Here is a 16528-nt window from a genome sequence, read left to right on the forward strand (position 1 = left end):
GGCACAGGTGCGGGCATGCCCAAAATCCTGAAAAGAGAATGGAGAAGGAATTGCAGCATGATCATCCCCCTGGAGGGATGATTTCTCATTTTCTATCTCTCTGTCTCTCTCTCTTTCTCTGGCAAGAGCACATGCCCTATAGCAAAAACTAGCAAAAGAAAAAAAAAGAGGAAAAAAATTACATTACTAAGGCATATATCATGACAACTTGTAATAAGTTCATGGGGAAGACTTATTAGGCAAATATTTAATAGGTGAACCTGCCCTATCTGTGTGTGTGCGTGTGTATGTGTGTGTGGTGTTGATTGTTCTGTTTTGTTTTGTTTCTTTAGACAGGGTCTTGCTGTGTTGAGATCCTCGTGCCTCAGCATCCCAAGAAGCTGGGACCACAGGCATGTGCTGCCACACCCAGCTCTCTTTTAGAAAAAGAGCTGTCATGCTGTCCACCCTGGCACAAGCTCACAATCCTCCCGCCTCAGCCTCCCGAGGAGCTGGGAAAACAGGAACACACCACTGCACCACCTCTGGGTGGGCCGGGAATCAAACCTGGGCCTCTCATGTGGTCTCAGCCTGCCCAGCAGCAGCTACTAGCAGGCAAGCCATTGTGGCCGGGCTTACTTTGGGGATTCAGGGGGGGTGTTTCCTTCTGGGAAGGTTATGGGGATGTGAGGTGAAAGAGTGGAAGGGCATTCCAAGCAGAATGTGGCATATGCAAAGCCTGTCAGGTGGGTAGGGCTATGACCTGCTCAAGAAACAGAGAGAGAACCAGCGTGGTTGGGGCTCAGAGCAGAAAAAAGAGAGCAGCAAAGGAAGGAGTGAAGGCAGTAGGCCGGTACTGTGGTCCGCGAGATCTTGTCAGCCAGGTAAAGGTCTTTCCCATTCGCCCAGGAGAATTTGCAGGCAAGTGGGACCGCAGTCGACTACGTGGGAGTCCAGTGACATAGCTATTATGCTAACTGCTGGTCCCTCAAACTGCATTTCTATTGTCAAGTGACCAGAGTGAATCCATGGAAACGATTTCCAGGGTCAGGTAAGAATTGGTGGTGAAGAAGTAGGAGCATTCTGGAGCTATTATGGGGCCACACTGAAAAGTCTTAAGTAAAACAAACAGTGATTAGCGTACAGATTGTAGAGCCAGATTCTGGGTCCAGACAACCCAGTGTAAATGATGGCTTTGTCTCTGGTTAGTTGTGTGACATTGAACCAGTCCACTAACTGAACCTCAGTTTTGTCATCTATAAAGTCGGCATAAATTCGTACCGTCCTCCCAGGGTTATTGTGAGGAATACTTAATGGGCATAAAGTACCAAATACCTTGCATGGCGCATGCGAGTTCTCCGGAAATGGTTTTTATTTTATTTACTTATTATCATCATAATCGTATATGATAATACAATCTTATATTACATTAAATCACATATAACTTTACAGTGTATTACATTTCTTTTCCAGAAGGAATACCGTGTATATCAGTCAAAATCCAGAAATGTTTGATGCTGTTAGACCAGATATGAGGAATATGGGTAGAGACGACAGAGTCAGGAAGACACTCAGAAATAATATCCACTGTACTCAAACATGGCTGAAATTTTTTTCAGAATTAATCATTTAAAAGCTTGAATTGTTATAGTCAATCTAGTAATTCTCCATAGGAACTGACAGTGTACTTGCCCAGTGGGAAAATCTTTTTTTCAGATCAGATCCCAGTGAGAAATTTACTCTCCCTTAAAAAAAGTGATTAAAAACAAAAGAACACCAGTTCTGCCAACGAATGCTGACCATCAAAGAGCAAAATGACAGGTAGCTGCCCAGGTACCAGAAATGAATGACAAACTAGAAATGAAATTAATAATGGACTGTTTATTTGTATTTTTTTTGAGAGGATTTTGCTATAGGGCGCGTGCGCTAACCAGACGGACAGAGAGAGACATAGAGACAGAAAGCGAGAAATCACCCCCCAGGGGGCATGGCCACACCACAATCCCTTCTCCTCCATTCTCTTTTCGGGATCTTGGGCATGCACACACACGCGCCCGGCGTGAGTTTTAAGCCACCGGGTCCGGGACGCGAACCGCGGTCGACTACGTGGGAGTCCAGCGACATAACCATTACGCTAACTGCTGGTTCCCTTTATTTGTATTTTGATACACAAATTGTACCTAATCTAAATGTTTTCAAACTGCTTATATTACTTACGGTGTATTGTGAATTCAATAATTTTTACCTCACTAATCGTGCTGACTTCATAAGCTCCTAAATGAACAAATCCCTCCCAAGATTGCTATGCAGTAAACATCTCAACTGGGTAAATGCTGCCTGAATTACATGCATGTTTCTGCTGTCCAGAGTTTGCACCAGGAACTGGGTGAGCAGTATTCCTCATGGAATTTTGTTTTAGTAAATCCAATTCCTGTGTTATACATTGACTCCCAAGAATAAGTTAATTTTATCAGATGAGGATTAAACACTTTATATCTGACCTCTCCTGCAGGGGAAGGGAAGCAGGCAAAAGGATGGGTTTCAAAAATATTGCTTTGGAGGGACCAGCAGTTAGAGTAATGGCTATGTCGCTGGACTCCCATAGTCAACCGCGGTTCGAGTCCCAGTCCTGGTGGCTTAAACACTTTGGGCACATGTGCGTGTGTACCCAAGATCCCAAGAGGATAATGGAGGAGAAGGGATTGAGCCATGGCCATCCCCCTGGGGGGTGATTTCTCGCTTTCTGTCTCTGTGTCTCTCTCTGTCTTTCTGGTGAGTGCACACGCCCTATAGCAAAAACCTCTCCGAAAAAAAAAATAAATAAATACTGCTTTTGAGAGACCAGCAGATGGTGTAATGGTTATATCACTGGATTCCCATGTAGTCAACCACAGTTCGAGTCCTGGTCCTGGCAGTTAAAATTCACATCACAAGCATTCCCAAAGCCCAAGAGGAGAATGGAGGAGAAGGGATTGCAGAGTGGCCATTCCCTCTGGGAAGTGATTTCTCATTTTCTGTCTCTCTGTCTCTGTCTCCCAGGAGAGTGCACGTGTCCTATAGCAAAAATCTCTCTCTCTAAAAAAAAATTTCTTTTGCAATTAGTTATGATCAATAAGAAGAGTAAAAGTCCAGTCATTACAATCTTCTCAAACCTCCCATCCAAAAAAAGAAAAAGATGATCCAAAGAGAAAGAAATAAATGTTTTGAAGAGATATTAAGTTTCTCTTTCTGTTATTCTTTAGTCTGCCCTGCTCCTCCCAAAGGATATTAAACTTATTTTAAATAATATATTTTGGTTGAGGTGATTTTCTACTACTTTATATAATTAAGAAAAAAAATACAAGAGTTTAAATTTAATTTTATTTATTATTATTTTTAATTTGACCAGAGAGAGACAGAGAGACAGAAAGAGAAAGTGAGAAAGCAAGCCACCAGGTCTGGGACTCAAACTGCGGTTGGCCATGTGGGAATCCAGTACCTTAACCACAATGCTGCCTGCCAGTCCCAAGAAAAAATTTTTAATTTTATTTACATGTTCAGGTACTGATACTGACTGATATGTATGTCCTGATGTTTACCCAAAGCTCTGGTGGTGTGTGAGCGATGGCAGATATTGAACTAATAATTCACAAAAATTTAATAAGCCATTCTTTGTTATCTGTAGAATTTATCCAATTTCAAATGTATAGATTTGTTATCATATTAAAGTATTTGGCTATTTAAAATTTTCTAATGAAGAGCCATATGATTTTATTTTACAAAATAAACTTCAAAAACTATTTTCAAAGTCTTTTCTCTTTTTCAAGAAGTAGTCTTGTGAAAACCACATGCTTTATTTCTCAATCAGGGCCTAATTTTAACGAGTAGCAAAGTTGACAGAACAAATGCTTTCAAAACAAATAGTATCTTTGAACTTCATGGAGAAATTAGTTTGGCCTCGAATTTAAGGAGTCAAAACATCAATTTTTCATTACATGTCTCTGACCTATGTGTGCTGGGGGAGTCCTCCAAAAAGTTCAAGAAAAGTGTGTATTATGAAAAAATTATGCATGGATTTTAAGATTTTTTTATACCAAAATAAATTCATAAATTCTATTTCCTATGAACTTTATGAAGTCTCTTCTATTTGCCCATCTTTCTCTTGAATGTATGACGTGGTAGGCTAATTGTTAAATAGATAATAAACGACCTTTAATTTGAACTTTTCCTTGGTTGTTTTTGAAGAGACTATATGCTTCACAACCTGATTATTCATTTCTCATTACTTTTACAACCTGATTACTCAGAGGGATATCTGCTTCTACTGCAGCCCCTTTATCTTGTTTTACCTGTTCAGTTTCAGAAATATACTGCTCCTTACATAAGAACTACTTTTGAGCTAATTGTGATATTATGTGATATATTTCCAGAAGGAAAGCATCTTTTGCATATTATGAAATTTGGAAGAAAACTCAAGCCAAGGGTATACATCAGTTTTATTCATATTCTTTTGGTGAAAATTAGTTGCATTTTTAAAGAGATTATTATTGCTATTTTTAAATTTGCTGTTGGCAAGTGTGCTTTGTATGTGTGCTCCATGTGTCCTTATTGCACTGAGTTAGAAAGACCTGTAAAAACAGATAAAGTGTATTTGCCATCTGCGAGCTGGCATAGAAACTCAGAAAGAAAACAGTTAAAAACTGTGCTAGCACAGGAATTCTTGTCATTTTCTAATATCCCTGTTCTTTCTCGACCTCCAACCTAAATAAACACCAAAGAGATTTATTTATTTATTTATTCATTCATTCATTTTTAGAGATTTTCGCTGTAGGGCACATGCACTTGCCAGAGAGACAGAGAAAGACAGAGCAAGAAATCACCCCTGGGAGTACGACCATCCCTTCTCCTCAGTTCTCCCCCTTGGGATTTTGGGTTTGTACGTTTATGTGCCCAGTGTGAGTTTTAAGCCTCTGGGTCCAGGACTCGAACTGCTGTCGACCACATTGGAGTACCTTAACCACTGTGCCACCTACTAGACCCCAATTTTATAGTCACTGATCAGGAAAAAGTGCATGCAGAATTGCCAACCACATCCGCTAATACATTCTCCTCCAAGCGCAGCGGTTGAGAAATAGCCCAGAACTGATCTTGTGAAAACTATGATGAGAACAATTTTAATGTAAGTATGAGTGAACATTAAGTGTTAAACTCTAACTTCCTCATCAAATTGTGATGATAATAGGTCTGGGTAAGCTCTGTGACAGGATTTTTCATCTTGGACTGACACTACCACATCTGGGAATCATGTTTAATGAGAACATGCTTGTATGCCTTCTACATATATAAATAGCAATTAATTAGATTGACAAAAACAGTTAAATAAAAATAAATATATCCTCAAGGAGACATCTGATGAACATTGCTGGTAAAAGATGCATAAGGGTCATCAGGATGGAGTGGGACCAATTCTCTGTTTTACCTAAACGCACTGAGCCTTGACAAGGAAGGTCAAGATGGTGATTAGCAACAGGAGTTTCCCCCACAGAGACGAGTTTAATGCAGTAACTGTACTAACATTAGAATTTTTTTCTTTCTTTCTTTCTTTCTTTTTTTTTTTTTTAGCATTTACTTTATTTATTTATTATTATTTCACATGAGTTCAGCCAGAGAAAGAGAGAAAGCAAGCCACCAGGTCCAGGACTTGAACCACAATCGGCCACGTGGGAATTCCAGCACCTTAATCACCACGCCACATGCGGGCCCTGTGAATTTCTTTTTTTCTATTAAAAAAAAGAAAGAAAATAGAAGCCAAATAAACCCTGTGAATTTTTTTTTTCTATTAAAAAAAAAAAAGAAAGAAAATAGAAGCCAAATAAATATTACTGCCTTTCCATGATACCATTTTGGAAAAATACATGATCTTAATATCACCATGTGTATAGTTGTACTTACTACCTTTGTCATGTTTGGCATTCACTCCTATATATAACCATTGTCTATTTTATAAACTTTCTCATAGTATATACACTGCTTTGTATAAGACCACTGTGTAAATAAGAGTTGGCTGTATTTCACACCTGAAGCTTGGTAGAGTGTCAGAAAAGTAAACCTCAGTACTTCCAACTTGCCCACCAGCATCCCTACACCTGAGTAGAGTTTGAGGAAAAGGGAGTTCAGATGGTGGCCAACTAGTGGTCTCCTGAGTAGAAATCAGGGCAGCACCGGACTAGCAGCTCGAGCTGCCATCAGGATGACTCATGCATCTAGACTGCAGTTCCCGAACTCTGAGTCAAAGGAGGACATGGCAGACATTGTACCAAAGATATTCATACAAACTCTTACTAATCTCCAAAACATACTCCTGGGACAAATTTAATTACCTCCCACGTGGCTGACCACAGTTTGACTCCTGGACCCAGCACCTTGAAAATCAGGTCAGGTATGTGTGCATGTGTGTGTAGGCCTAGAATCCTGAGAGGGAAAGGGAGGAAAAGGGATGCAGTGGGGCCATCTCCCCTGGGGGTGATTTCTCACGTTCTCTGTCTCGGTTTCTGGCCAGCACATGTGCCCTAGGGCAAAAGCCTAAAACAAAACAAAAAACCAGTCTATTTGGTCATACTGGTTTTATTAAAAATGACACCACAGAATGAAATAAAGACCAAAGCAACACAAAATTTGGCCAAACTTAGCCAGATGACTTGCTCTTTTTCTCCAGGGAGGTATTATTCCTCTTCCCTCAAATCTCATTCTTTCACATCTTTATCCACAGGAGTTACCTTTTGAAATCCCTTCGTTTTGTATACTCTGTTCAGTGAAAAAGGAGTTTAAAATAAATCTAGAGAAAGTTAAAAAAAAAAAAAAGCAGGTTTTAGGTGTCAGGGTAAGATTCTATTTATACTGCCACTGAAATAATCTCAATAGCGAAGGTCAAAACCCCTCGTGTAGTCCTCAGTAAGATGAGGTTAATTGCAGTTTAATTCCTTCCTCTATCATTAGGGGAAAAAATGTTAACTCAATGTTCTCAGCGACCTGACAGTTAATATAAATGAGCAAAGTAGCTTCTTGGAGACTGAGGGGACTGTAGGAGCGTTAAAGAGACAGATTTACTGAGCTCCACCTGATTGTCGTCATGAAAGTATGCACATGAAATCTTGAATGACCAGATCTGATTTTTCAAGAGAAAATAGAAATAATTTCACTTTTATGGCAGCTCTGCGTGTACTAAGTAAAACTTGGGGCACCACATTGTGATTTCTCCCTTAAAAGTTGAACTTCCTGGACCTCTGCTACCTGTGAGCTCTACTCACCCAGCACTCCCTTTTCCTGAGAGCTCATCACTCCCATGGCTTCAGTTACCAGCTGTGTCTCTGCTCTCTCATCTGAGGGTCTTTGTATAAAAGTTCCTGTTCGGGATCTGACTCGTATATCAAACTTACCATGTCTAAATTGAATTTACGTCACCTCTGAAGCAAATCTCTTCTTCCTTCAGTAATTCTTATCTGGCCACTAGATGACCATCTTCTTAGTTATGGAAACTGGAAGCCTAGGCATTGACCCTTACTTTCCATCCACAACCAATCAACTCCATGCCCTGTACTCTTAAACTTATCTCATTACCCACTTCTCTTTAATCCCACTGCCATCTTTCTATCACAAATTGCACCATTTCTTGGCTAGACACATTAGAGTCTTTATTTTTTTTTTTTAAATTGATTTGGGCTCTAAAGACATCATACAGGGTAGAGACAATGGCCAAAATATATATGCTAGACCTTGAGCACTTTCAGCGAACGAGATACTCAAATTCTGAGATCACCTGTAGGACAGTAATCCAGGCTCCTCATGATTCTGGGGAGAAGAAATCCCTCTTCATTTAGAGGATTCTCTCTGGCTGTTTAAACTATGATTTCCTATTCTTTCTGTCTTCTCTTTGGCAGATATAATTGAATTTCAGAAGTTAAACATTTATGTACTACATCTCCAACATATTACAAACACATCATTTATGTTTCATCCTTCCTAAATCCATTCTCCATTTGCAGTGAGAGTGCCCTTTGGAAAATGCAAAGTTTAGAATGATTCACTGTGTAATATCTGGCACATCATGGAATCAGACCTCAGGAAAACTCTGAAAAATTCATTCTGGTATGGTTTGTCTCAATTGTCTTAGAAAGCCTATTTATTTATTTCTTCCATGAGAGAGATAAAGGAAGAGAGAGCTAGACATTCCCAATAGGGTCTTGCAATAATCCACCCCCAGCCTTGGCTAACCTGGATCATAGGCATATGTGCTTGCCCAGCGTGTAGACGGAGGTCTTGTTATGTGAACTGAGGACCTCTTCCTAGGTCCAGTTGTGTTACTGCTGTGCCACCATTTACCTCGTGACCTAATTTTTTATTGGGCAGGTATACGAATGTATTTACTTCATGATAATTCTATGAATTTATGATTTCTGCACTATACTACAATATGCTATTTATGTTCCACTTTAACTTACAAGTTTTAAATATGTAAAAATAAAATATTGTGAGCCTTGTCACAGCTTTTTCTTGTTACTAAGATAAATTCAATATTCTTAATAGCTCCTCCCCACTTATTCAACTTCATTTCTAATCACTTTCTACATCAGTGTCTCTGATTCTGAGTATATTGCTCTTTTAATTCCTTGAATTTGCCACCTTCTTTATGTTTATTAGTCTTTACATGTGATAGGTCCTCTGCCTGGGAACTGCTCACATTCTTAACTTTCCTCTTATTTTAACTTCCCCTATTTTAGTTTTTTAACCCAATGATTACACCACAATCCATTTTCCTTCATTTCTTCATTCTATCCGGATTTGGGACACACAACACACACACTCTTGTAATCTTTTTTAAAAAGAATTATTCTATTTTTAACTTTCATTTATTATTCATTTATTTATTTTAATCTGACCAGAGAGGAACAAAAAGAGAGAGGGAGAGAAAGCGAGAAAGCAAGCCACCAGGTCCAGGACTTGAACCACAGTCGGCCATGCGGGAGTCCAGCACCCTTAGAGGCCATGCCACCTGCTGGCCCCAATTTTTCAAATTACCAGGAACAGGACTCGACTCCAGCCATGATCAGCCATGTGGGATCCAGCTCTCAATATTCTAGAATGGGCTAATTCCATTGTTTCATGCTCTTACAGCTCTGTACATCTATCATCACCCTTAAAACCCTTTAATTACTTGCTTAATACCCATTTCCCGGGACCAGCAGTTAGCGTAATGGCTATGTTGCTGGGCTCCCATGTAGTCAACCATGGCTCGAGTCCTGGACCCGGTGGCTTAAACTCATGCCAGGCACGTGTGTGTGTATGCCCAAGATCCCGAGAGGAAAATGGAAGAGAAGGGATTGTGGCGTGGCCATCCCCCCGGGGGGTGATTTCTTGTTTTCTATCTCTCTGTCTCTCTCTGTCTTTCTGGCAAGCGCATGCACCCTATAGTGAAAAACCTCTCTCTCTCAAAAAAAAAACCAAACCAAAACAACAAAAAAAACACGTTTCCCTTCTAAAATGTAACCTTCATGAGGGAAAGAATCATGATCACAGTCCCTGACATAGTGTACTTAATTTTCCACTTTAATTGGGCTTTGATAGTCACAATCTTAACACATTCATTCTAACGTGCACATAATGGACAAGTGGAAATACAGAAATGAAATACGTAGGGATGCTCCATTGAAAAATCAAAGTACTCTCTTTAACCTTAAGAGGAAAGATTGAATGATAAATAAGTCATATTCATTGCTGTTTTTATAATATTGAGAACAAAATATGAGATTAGCTACAGAAGGGATACAATTTTATATTTTAGAAGGCATAATTATAAATTTAGAATTAGTGACTGGTATGTAGGCTTCATAATTCAGTCTCTAAACTTCCTCTCTTGCCTTTCTTTTTTAGTTTTTAATAATTATTTTATTTAACTTTATTTATTTATTTTTATTTGACTAGAGAGAGACATAGTGAGAGAGAGAGGGAAAGTGAGAAAGCAAGCCATCAGATCCGCGACTCGAACCACAGGTGGCCATGTAGGAGTCCAGTGTCCTTAACCACCATGCCACCTGCCAGCCCCTCTTGTATATTTTGTAGACCAGTTCCCCAGATTAAAACCTTCCAATGACCTATTACAACCAGCAACTCTTGGATCTACTTCCTGCTTTCCTCCAACCTCATTACCTCCAGACTTTCCCTCATTCCTTAGCTGTGGGCTCTAGACACATTGGTCTTTTTCCTGCCTCTATAAGAGTTCAAGTCTTTACAATCACTTCCCCCAGATCTCCGAGTGTTGCCTTTAAAAAAATTTTTTTTAAACAGATTTTTGGTATAGGGCACATGCACTGGTTGGAGAGACAGAAAGTGAGGAAATCACGCCCTAGTCAGGATGCCACACCACAATTCCTTCTCCATTCTCCTCTTGTGATTTTGGACTCGTATGCACGTGTGCCCAGCATGAGTTTTAAGCCCCCAGGTCTGGGACTTGAATTGTGGTTGGCCACGTGAGAGGCCAGCAACATAACCATTACGCCATCATGCCATCTGCTGGTCCCAACTCCTTTCTTGTTTTTTATGCCTTAGTTCAAATATTACTTTCTCAAAGCGTTCTTTTTTGACCTTCCCAGCTGAAGCACCCATTTCTATCCAAGTACTTTATCATTTTGTAGTTTTATCTCAGAAACTTAGCAGCTGCTGACACATTACAAAATTAATATCTTGTGTCCAATGTAGCAATTTTTCTATTGTTTATTGAAAAGATCCTCAGCGGTTAGAACAGCAACGCATAGTAGGTACTCTCTTTAGAGAGAGAATGTTAACTGATTCATTTTGGAAATGCAGCTATAGGGCAATCGAGTCTTGAAAATTCCAAAAGGGCAAAGCACATGTGTAGTTTTCTAAATGTATTTAGTGACCCCTGCTGGAATACTTACTGAGGAAACCAAACACAAGTCTTCATTTTCCCCTAATTGCCCTGTTACCTTTTTTCATGGAATGATAAAATGTTAGTGTGGGTGTGAACTCAGGGATGAGGGATTTTTGAGTCTCTTTCTCTCATCTTAGATAAACTCATCTCACTTTCGGTCGGGATGACTCTTCTCTTTCTGTTCCTTCCTCATCCATTTGCGTTTTTACCATAAACCCTAAAACAGGCTATTCAGGGATCTGTGAAGCAGCGGACTTTTTCTGACCCCTTTTCAAATCTTATTGCCTTTACGCTGCTTTTCTCTGCACATATGTCTGAAAGCAGGGAATTCATCAGATAACATGGATAAAGATATCGTATGGACATATTTCAAGTGGTTCCATTTATTTTACTTCTCAACTCAAAGAGCAATTTTGAAAATGGTGTTCACCAGTAAAGAGACAACAATTAGAAAAAAAAGCCCTCATGTTGAAAGTAACAGGATTGAAGCCGGCAGGTGGCATAGTGGTTACCGTGCTAGACTTCCACATGGCCAACAGAGGTTCAAGTCCCAGACACAGCAGCTTGAAAAATCATGCTGAGTACGTGTGTGTGCATGCCCCAAATCCAAGGGGAATAAAGGAGAAAGGACTGTGGCATGGCCATTTCCCCCCCATCCCCCCCGCCCAGGGGATGATTTCTTACCTTCTCTCTCATTGCTTCTCTCTGTCTCTTTCTGACAAATGTACATGCCCTATGGCAGAAACCTTAAAAATAATAATAATAATAATAATAAAAGTAACAGGATTGAAATTGTTCCGTAAGTCTACTGTGAGGGCTCATTAGGAAATGATGTGTTGCTGAAGAGGGCTGGTACTCTACACAAAAACCCCAAATGAGAACTAAGGACCAGGAACTTCAAAGCAAAATAATAAGAGGGGAAATGTGCAAAACGATTATGAGGTGATAGGATTAAATTGGGAAACTATTTTACTTATTCTGTGTATAGTAATTGTGTATACATGTTTGTTGCAAAAAATTTACAGAATATAAATAAATATAAGTAAACAAATCATGCCACATAAATATTAATCAAATCACTATCACTTAAAACAAATATCTATATACACTTCAAGAGTAGAAGTATGTATATTTATGTATATATATATATATATATGCACACACATATAATTTTATGAAACTGAGTCAGTCATTTTATTGTACTTTATATCCTACTTATTTTCCTTTAGTGTGTTATAAAATATGTTAATTAAAGTCATTTTCCCCTAGAAATGTTTTATGTAATTGACCATTTGAATAGCTAATATATGAACATATGTATGGTATAATATATATATATGTGTGTGTGTATATATATACACATACACACACAATATTCAAAGAATTAGAGGAAAGTTAGCCTCCTTTTCTACCTCTTTCTTCCACCATGATAACTTTTGCCACTAGGGGGAAGCTTTTACTACACTATGGCTTGGTGGTTAAGGTGCTGGACACTCCCACGTGGCCAACCATGGTTCGAGTCCAGGACCTGGTAGCTTGCTTTCTCACTTTCCCTCTCTCTCTCTGTGTATCTCTCTGGTCAAATTAGAATAAATAAATTAATAAGTAAAGTTAATTCTTTAAAATAAATAAATAAATAAATAACACTGAGAGGGCCAGTTAAGGCAGCTGGATACCACGTGGTCAAAGGCAGAGTTGAACTGAGGACCTGGAGGCTTAGAAAATGTATGGGGTGCATGTATGTGCATGCCCCAAATCCCAAAAGGGCAGTGGAGGAGAAGGGACTGTGGTGTGGCCACCCTCTGTAAGGGGAGGAGGTTATATTCCTCACTCTCTCTTTTTTGCTCTCTCTCTCCAGTGAGCAAACACACTTTTACCAAAAACTTAAATAAATAAGGCTGAGAATTCCTAAAGTAGTTGGCATAGTATCAGGCAATACATTAAGTCCTTTCTTTCATTTACATTTTAGTACAAAATCCAAAAAAGTTAGTTCAAAGGGCTGGACAATGGCATAACAGTAAAACACAGAGCTCTGCAAGACTGCCCCACATGGGAAGATTCCAGGGTTCACATTCAGAGACCTCGCTGAGTACACTGGGTCCAGGTCTGCCCATGATCTGGGGCTGACTGGTGCTGGGGGAGGATCACAGTGAGACCTTGTTGGGAGTACTGTGTCTGTCTCTGTCACTCATGGAAGAAATAAATAAATGAAACTTTTTTAAAAAAAAAAAAAAAGAAATTAGCTCAAGTTTACATAGCTGACAAATGGCCAACTGGACTTGAGCCCCTGAGTGCCTAACACACAACCAACCTGTACTATAAATTTATAAATCTGTCTTACAGTAAGTATCAGTTGGACACTGTCCGTCCGCGTGACTGAGGTCTGTACAATGCTGAATGAACCAGTCTCAAGATTGCAGAGATGAAACACATCAGACCTGAAGGTCTGCCATCACCCTGTCACCCCATTCTCACTCCCTGTCAACATGCCCTTCCGTTTGGTTTTATTGGAATGTGTATTTGCAGGACCTTCAGAGGTTATGTCAACACAAGGGAATAATTTTGTAAAGGCAACAGTCATTTTGATCATTTTGCTTCATAGCTTAACTTATACTAATAGCTGTTTTTTTTTCATTAGCTGTATAACATTTGTCTCCCAACTGAAAAAAAAAATGGATAATTAACTACATACTTAATTTTACTTTTTTTTTTTTTTAATACATGGTCTCACAAAGTGACCCTCCTGCCTTAGCCTCCTAACTGAGACTGCAGCTGGGACTATAGATATGTGCTATCATGGTCTTTTTAAATATAAGTTCTTGCTTTGCTGTCCAGGCCAGCATCTGGGATAATTGGTAGCTCACCACGGTATCTAGCTTTTAGCTTAGACTAAGTGTCAGACCCATGCCTCCCATGCAGTCCTGGCTTGCAGGCACAGCCTCTTGGCTGTGTGCAGCAACAGCTGGATCAAATTTACTTTTTTTAAAGGATTATTATTTAATTTTTATTTATTCATTCACTTATTTTAATTTGACCACAGAGAGAGAGGGAGATTGGAAAAGTAAGAAAGCAAGTCACCAGGTCCAGGACTCAAAACGTGGTCAGCCATGTGAGAACGTCCATCGCCTTGACCACCACGCCACCTGCTGGCCCCGTGAAATTTACTTTTACTTTTATAGACAAAAATAAGAATCAAATATGTCACTAAATCATAAAGGACATATTTAGTGGACTTGATTTATATAAGTTTATTAATATTACATAATAAAATATGGTTTTACCTATCTTAAGTAATTACTGGGTCATTATAAAAGTCAAGATGGGGAACCAGCAGTTAGCGTAATGGCTATGTCACTTGATTCCCACGTAGTCGACCGCAGTTCGCGTCCTGGACCCGGTGGCTTAGAGCTCATGCCGGGTGCGTGTGCGTGTGTGCCCAAGATCCCGAGAGGAGAGTGGAGGAGAAGGGATTGCGGCATGACCATCCCCCCTGGGGGGTGATTTCTCGCTTTCTGTCTCTATGTCTCTGTCTGTCTGTCTGGTGAGTGCACGCGCCCTATAGCGAAAAACCTCTAAAAAAAAAAAAAAAAACCAGTCATGATGGATTTTTCTGTTTTTCTATCAGAATGGGTCATGACTTTTCTGATGACCCAATAAAACAGCCTTAGGTCAGTAGGACCACTGTATAGAAAAAAAAAGGCTGAAGACTTAACTATAGGTTCTAAAATAGAATTAATGAGTAATAATTTTTCTAATTCTAATGTAAAACTATGTGAGCTTAAGTTCTGTTGTTATATGGGATAACAATGTAAAAATACTTATTTGGGATCAAAATTAAGCATGCTTGTGAGTATGCTTACTCCCTTTAGGAATAATGTGTGTGTGTGTGTAAATAAATTGGCACATACAAGTACATACTTACATTCTGCAAACACATGGAAAGGGAAATGTATCACATTTATTTGCAATGTGATCTTGATGATATTTCAGAATCCAATTTCTTTTGTAATTTTCTTCCCATATTTGAAAATTTTACATCTATTAAATTATCTTTTATCAATTCCATAATATTTGAGGTAGATGCAGGAATATGATCGAATTAATTTCTACCACCCCGTTAACATTATGAACCGATGATCATTAATCAGTCACAATTAAACTTTTTGTACATGATATCCAAAGACCTGCTGAGGTTTATGCTTTTTTTTTTTTTTGAGAGATTTTCACTGTAGGGCGCGTGTGCTCGCCAGACAGACAGAGAGAGACATAGAGACAGAAAGCGAGAAATCACCCTCCAGGGGGGATGGTCACGCCGCAATCCCTTCTCCTCCATTCTCCTCTCGGGATCTTGGGCATGCACGCACAAGCGCCCGGCGTGAGTTTTAAGCCACCAGGTCCGGGACGTGAACCACGGTCGACTACGTGGGAGTCCAGCGACATAGCCATTACGCTAACTGCTGGTTCCCGAGGTTTATGCTTTTTCATGGGGAAAATTTCTAAAAAAGTAATGAAGAAGCAGAGAACAGTTTAAGTTCTATGTTTATGGTCAAAATTTGGATATGTAGAACCAAATAACAACATATTGTTTAGAACTCTGGCAACAGGTATCAAAAGAGAATACCTAGGCAATCTAAAGGGATTTAAGCATAGAAGCAGGTTCCATTTTATATGCAAGCTAAAGAGCTTTATGAGGGGAATTGCTAATACTGGATCACTTTGGAAGTGATGAAATAAGCACTGGTGACTGTGTGCGTCTAGGATTTTGGTCAAAAGGACAAGGGTTAAAGGGCTGGAGTTGTGTCATGTCCAGTTTATTCCAGGAGGTGCTTGCCCAAGTCCAAACCCAGAAGAGTTTACTTCTCTGGGTCGTTAGGGTGGATAGTGATTACGGCATTGTCCTCACTGGACTTGTTAGAAAGTCTGTGGAGAGGACCGAAAAAGTTCTCCTTCTACTGGAAATTCTCTGGGAAGTTCACGAATTCCATTCTGCTGGGGTATTCCTATGAGAAGCTACGGAAGCCTGATGACAACGAGCTGTATATTTTTACATTTCTAAATTCACCTTTCCTGGGATTACAATTAATTGAAACAAGGATTCAAAAAGCTTCAGAGGACTAGGCAAAGGATGCTCCGAGGCCGATCTTTATCAGTGACGTCCCTCAGTGGGCTTCCCCAGTGGGAAGTAGAAGATCTTCCCATAGAAGAGTTGCTGCTTTTTGAAGTTGCTTGGGAGGTGACCAACAAAGGTTCGTATTTCTGAAGATGGTCATTTGCCAGATTGGTGAACAATATAGTTTAGGATTTAACAAATGACCCTCTAATGATGCGTTGCCAGTGAGTAAGAAAGCAGTCCAAGAGGAATATAAATTTAGGCTACATTTAATCTTGTCTATTGCAACAGGCAGTGGAAACTTAGACTAGTGAATCTGTTAAAGGAGAAAGCTAAAAATATTAGTTCTTGTAAAAAATGTGCATTTAAATTAAAAAAATTTAAGTCCATATATGATAAAATAGGAATACACAGTTCATATTTATTTATGACTTTCCTCAACAAAAAAACATAATTAAAAATTTTACTTTAAGTCTATGTAATAAGGACCGATTAGAATCTTTTTTTTTTTTTTT

At 39.3% G+C, this 16528-nt stretch overlaps 1 protein-coding gene across 1 annotated transcript in view; it reads left to right on the forward strand.

Moving 5' to 3' along the window:
* The first annotated feature begins 15710 nt into the window (after positions 1-15710).
* GYS2 (glycogen synthase 2) overlaps positions 15711-16528 on the forward strand; it is a 79517-nt gene continuing 78699 nt past the window's right edge. The window contains exon 1 of the mRNA XM_006155074.3: positions 15711-16149. Within this exon, the coding sequence (XP_006155136.1) occupies positions 16029-16149 (121 nt within the window). The 5' untranslated portion in view covers positions 15711-16028. The remainder of the gene's footprint in view (positions 16150-16528) is intronic.

Source organism: Tupaia chinensis, unplaced genomic scaffold (assembly GCF_000334495.1).
Source record: "Tupaia chinensis unplaced genomic scaffold, TupChi_1.0 Scaffold000434_1, whole genome shotgun sequence".
NCBI lineage: Eukaryota > Metazoa > Chordata > Mammalia > Scandentia > Tupaiidae > Tupaia > Tupaia belangeri.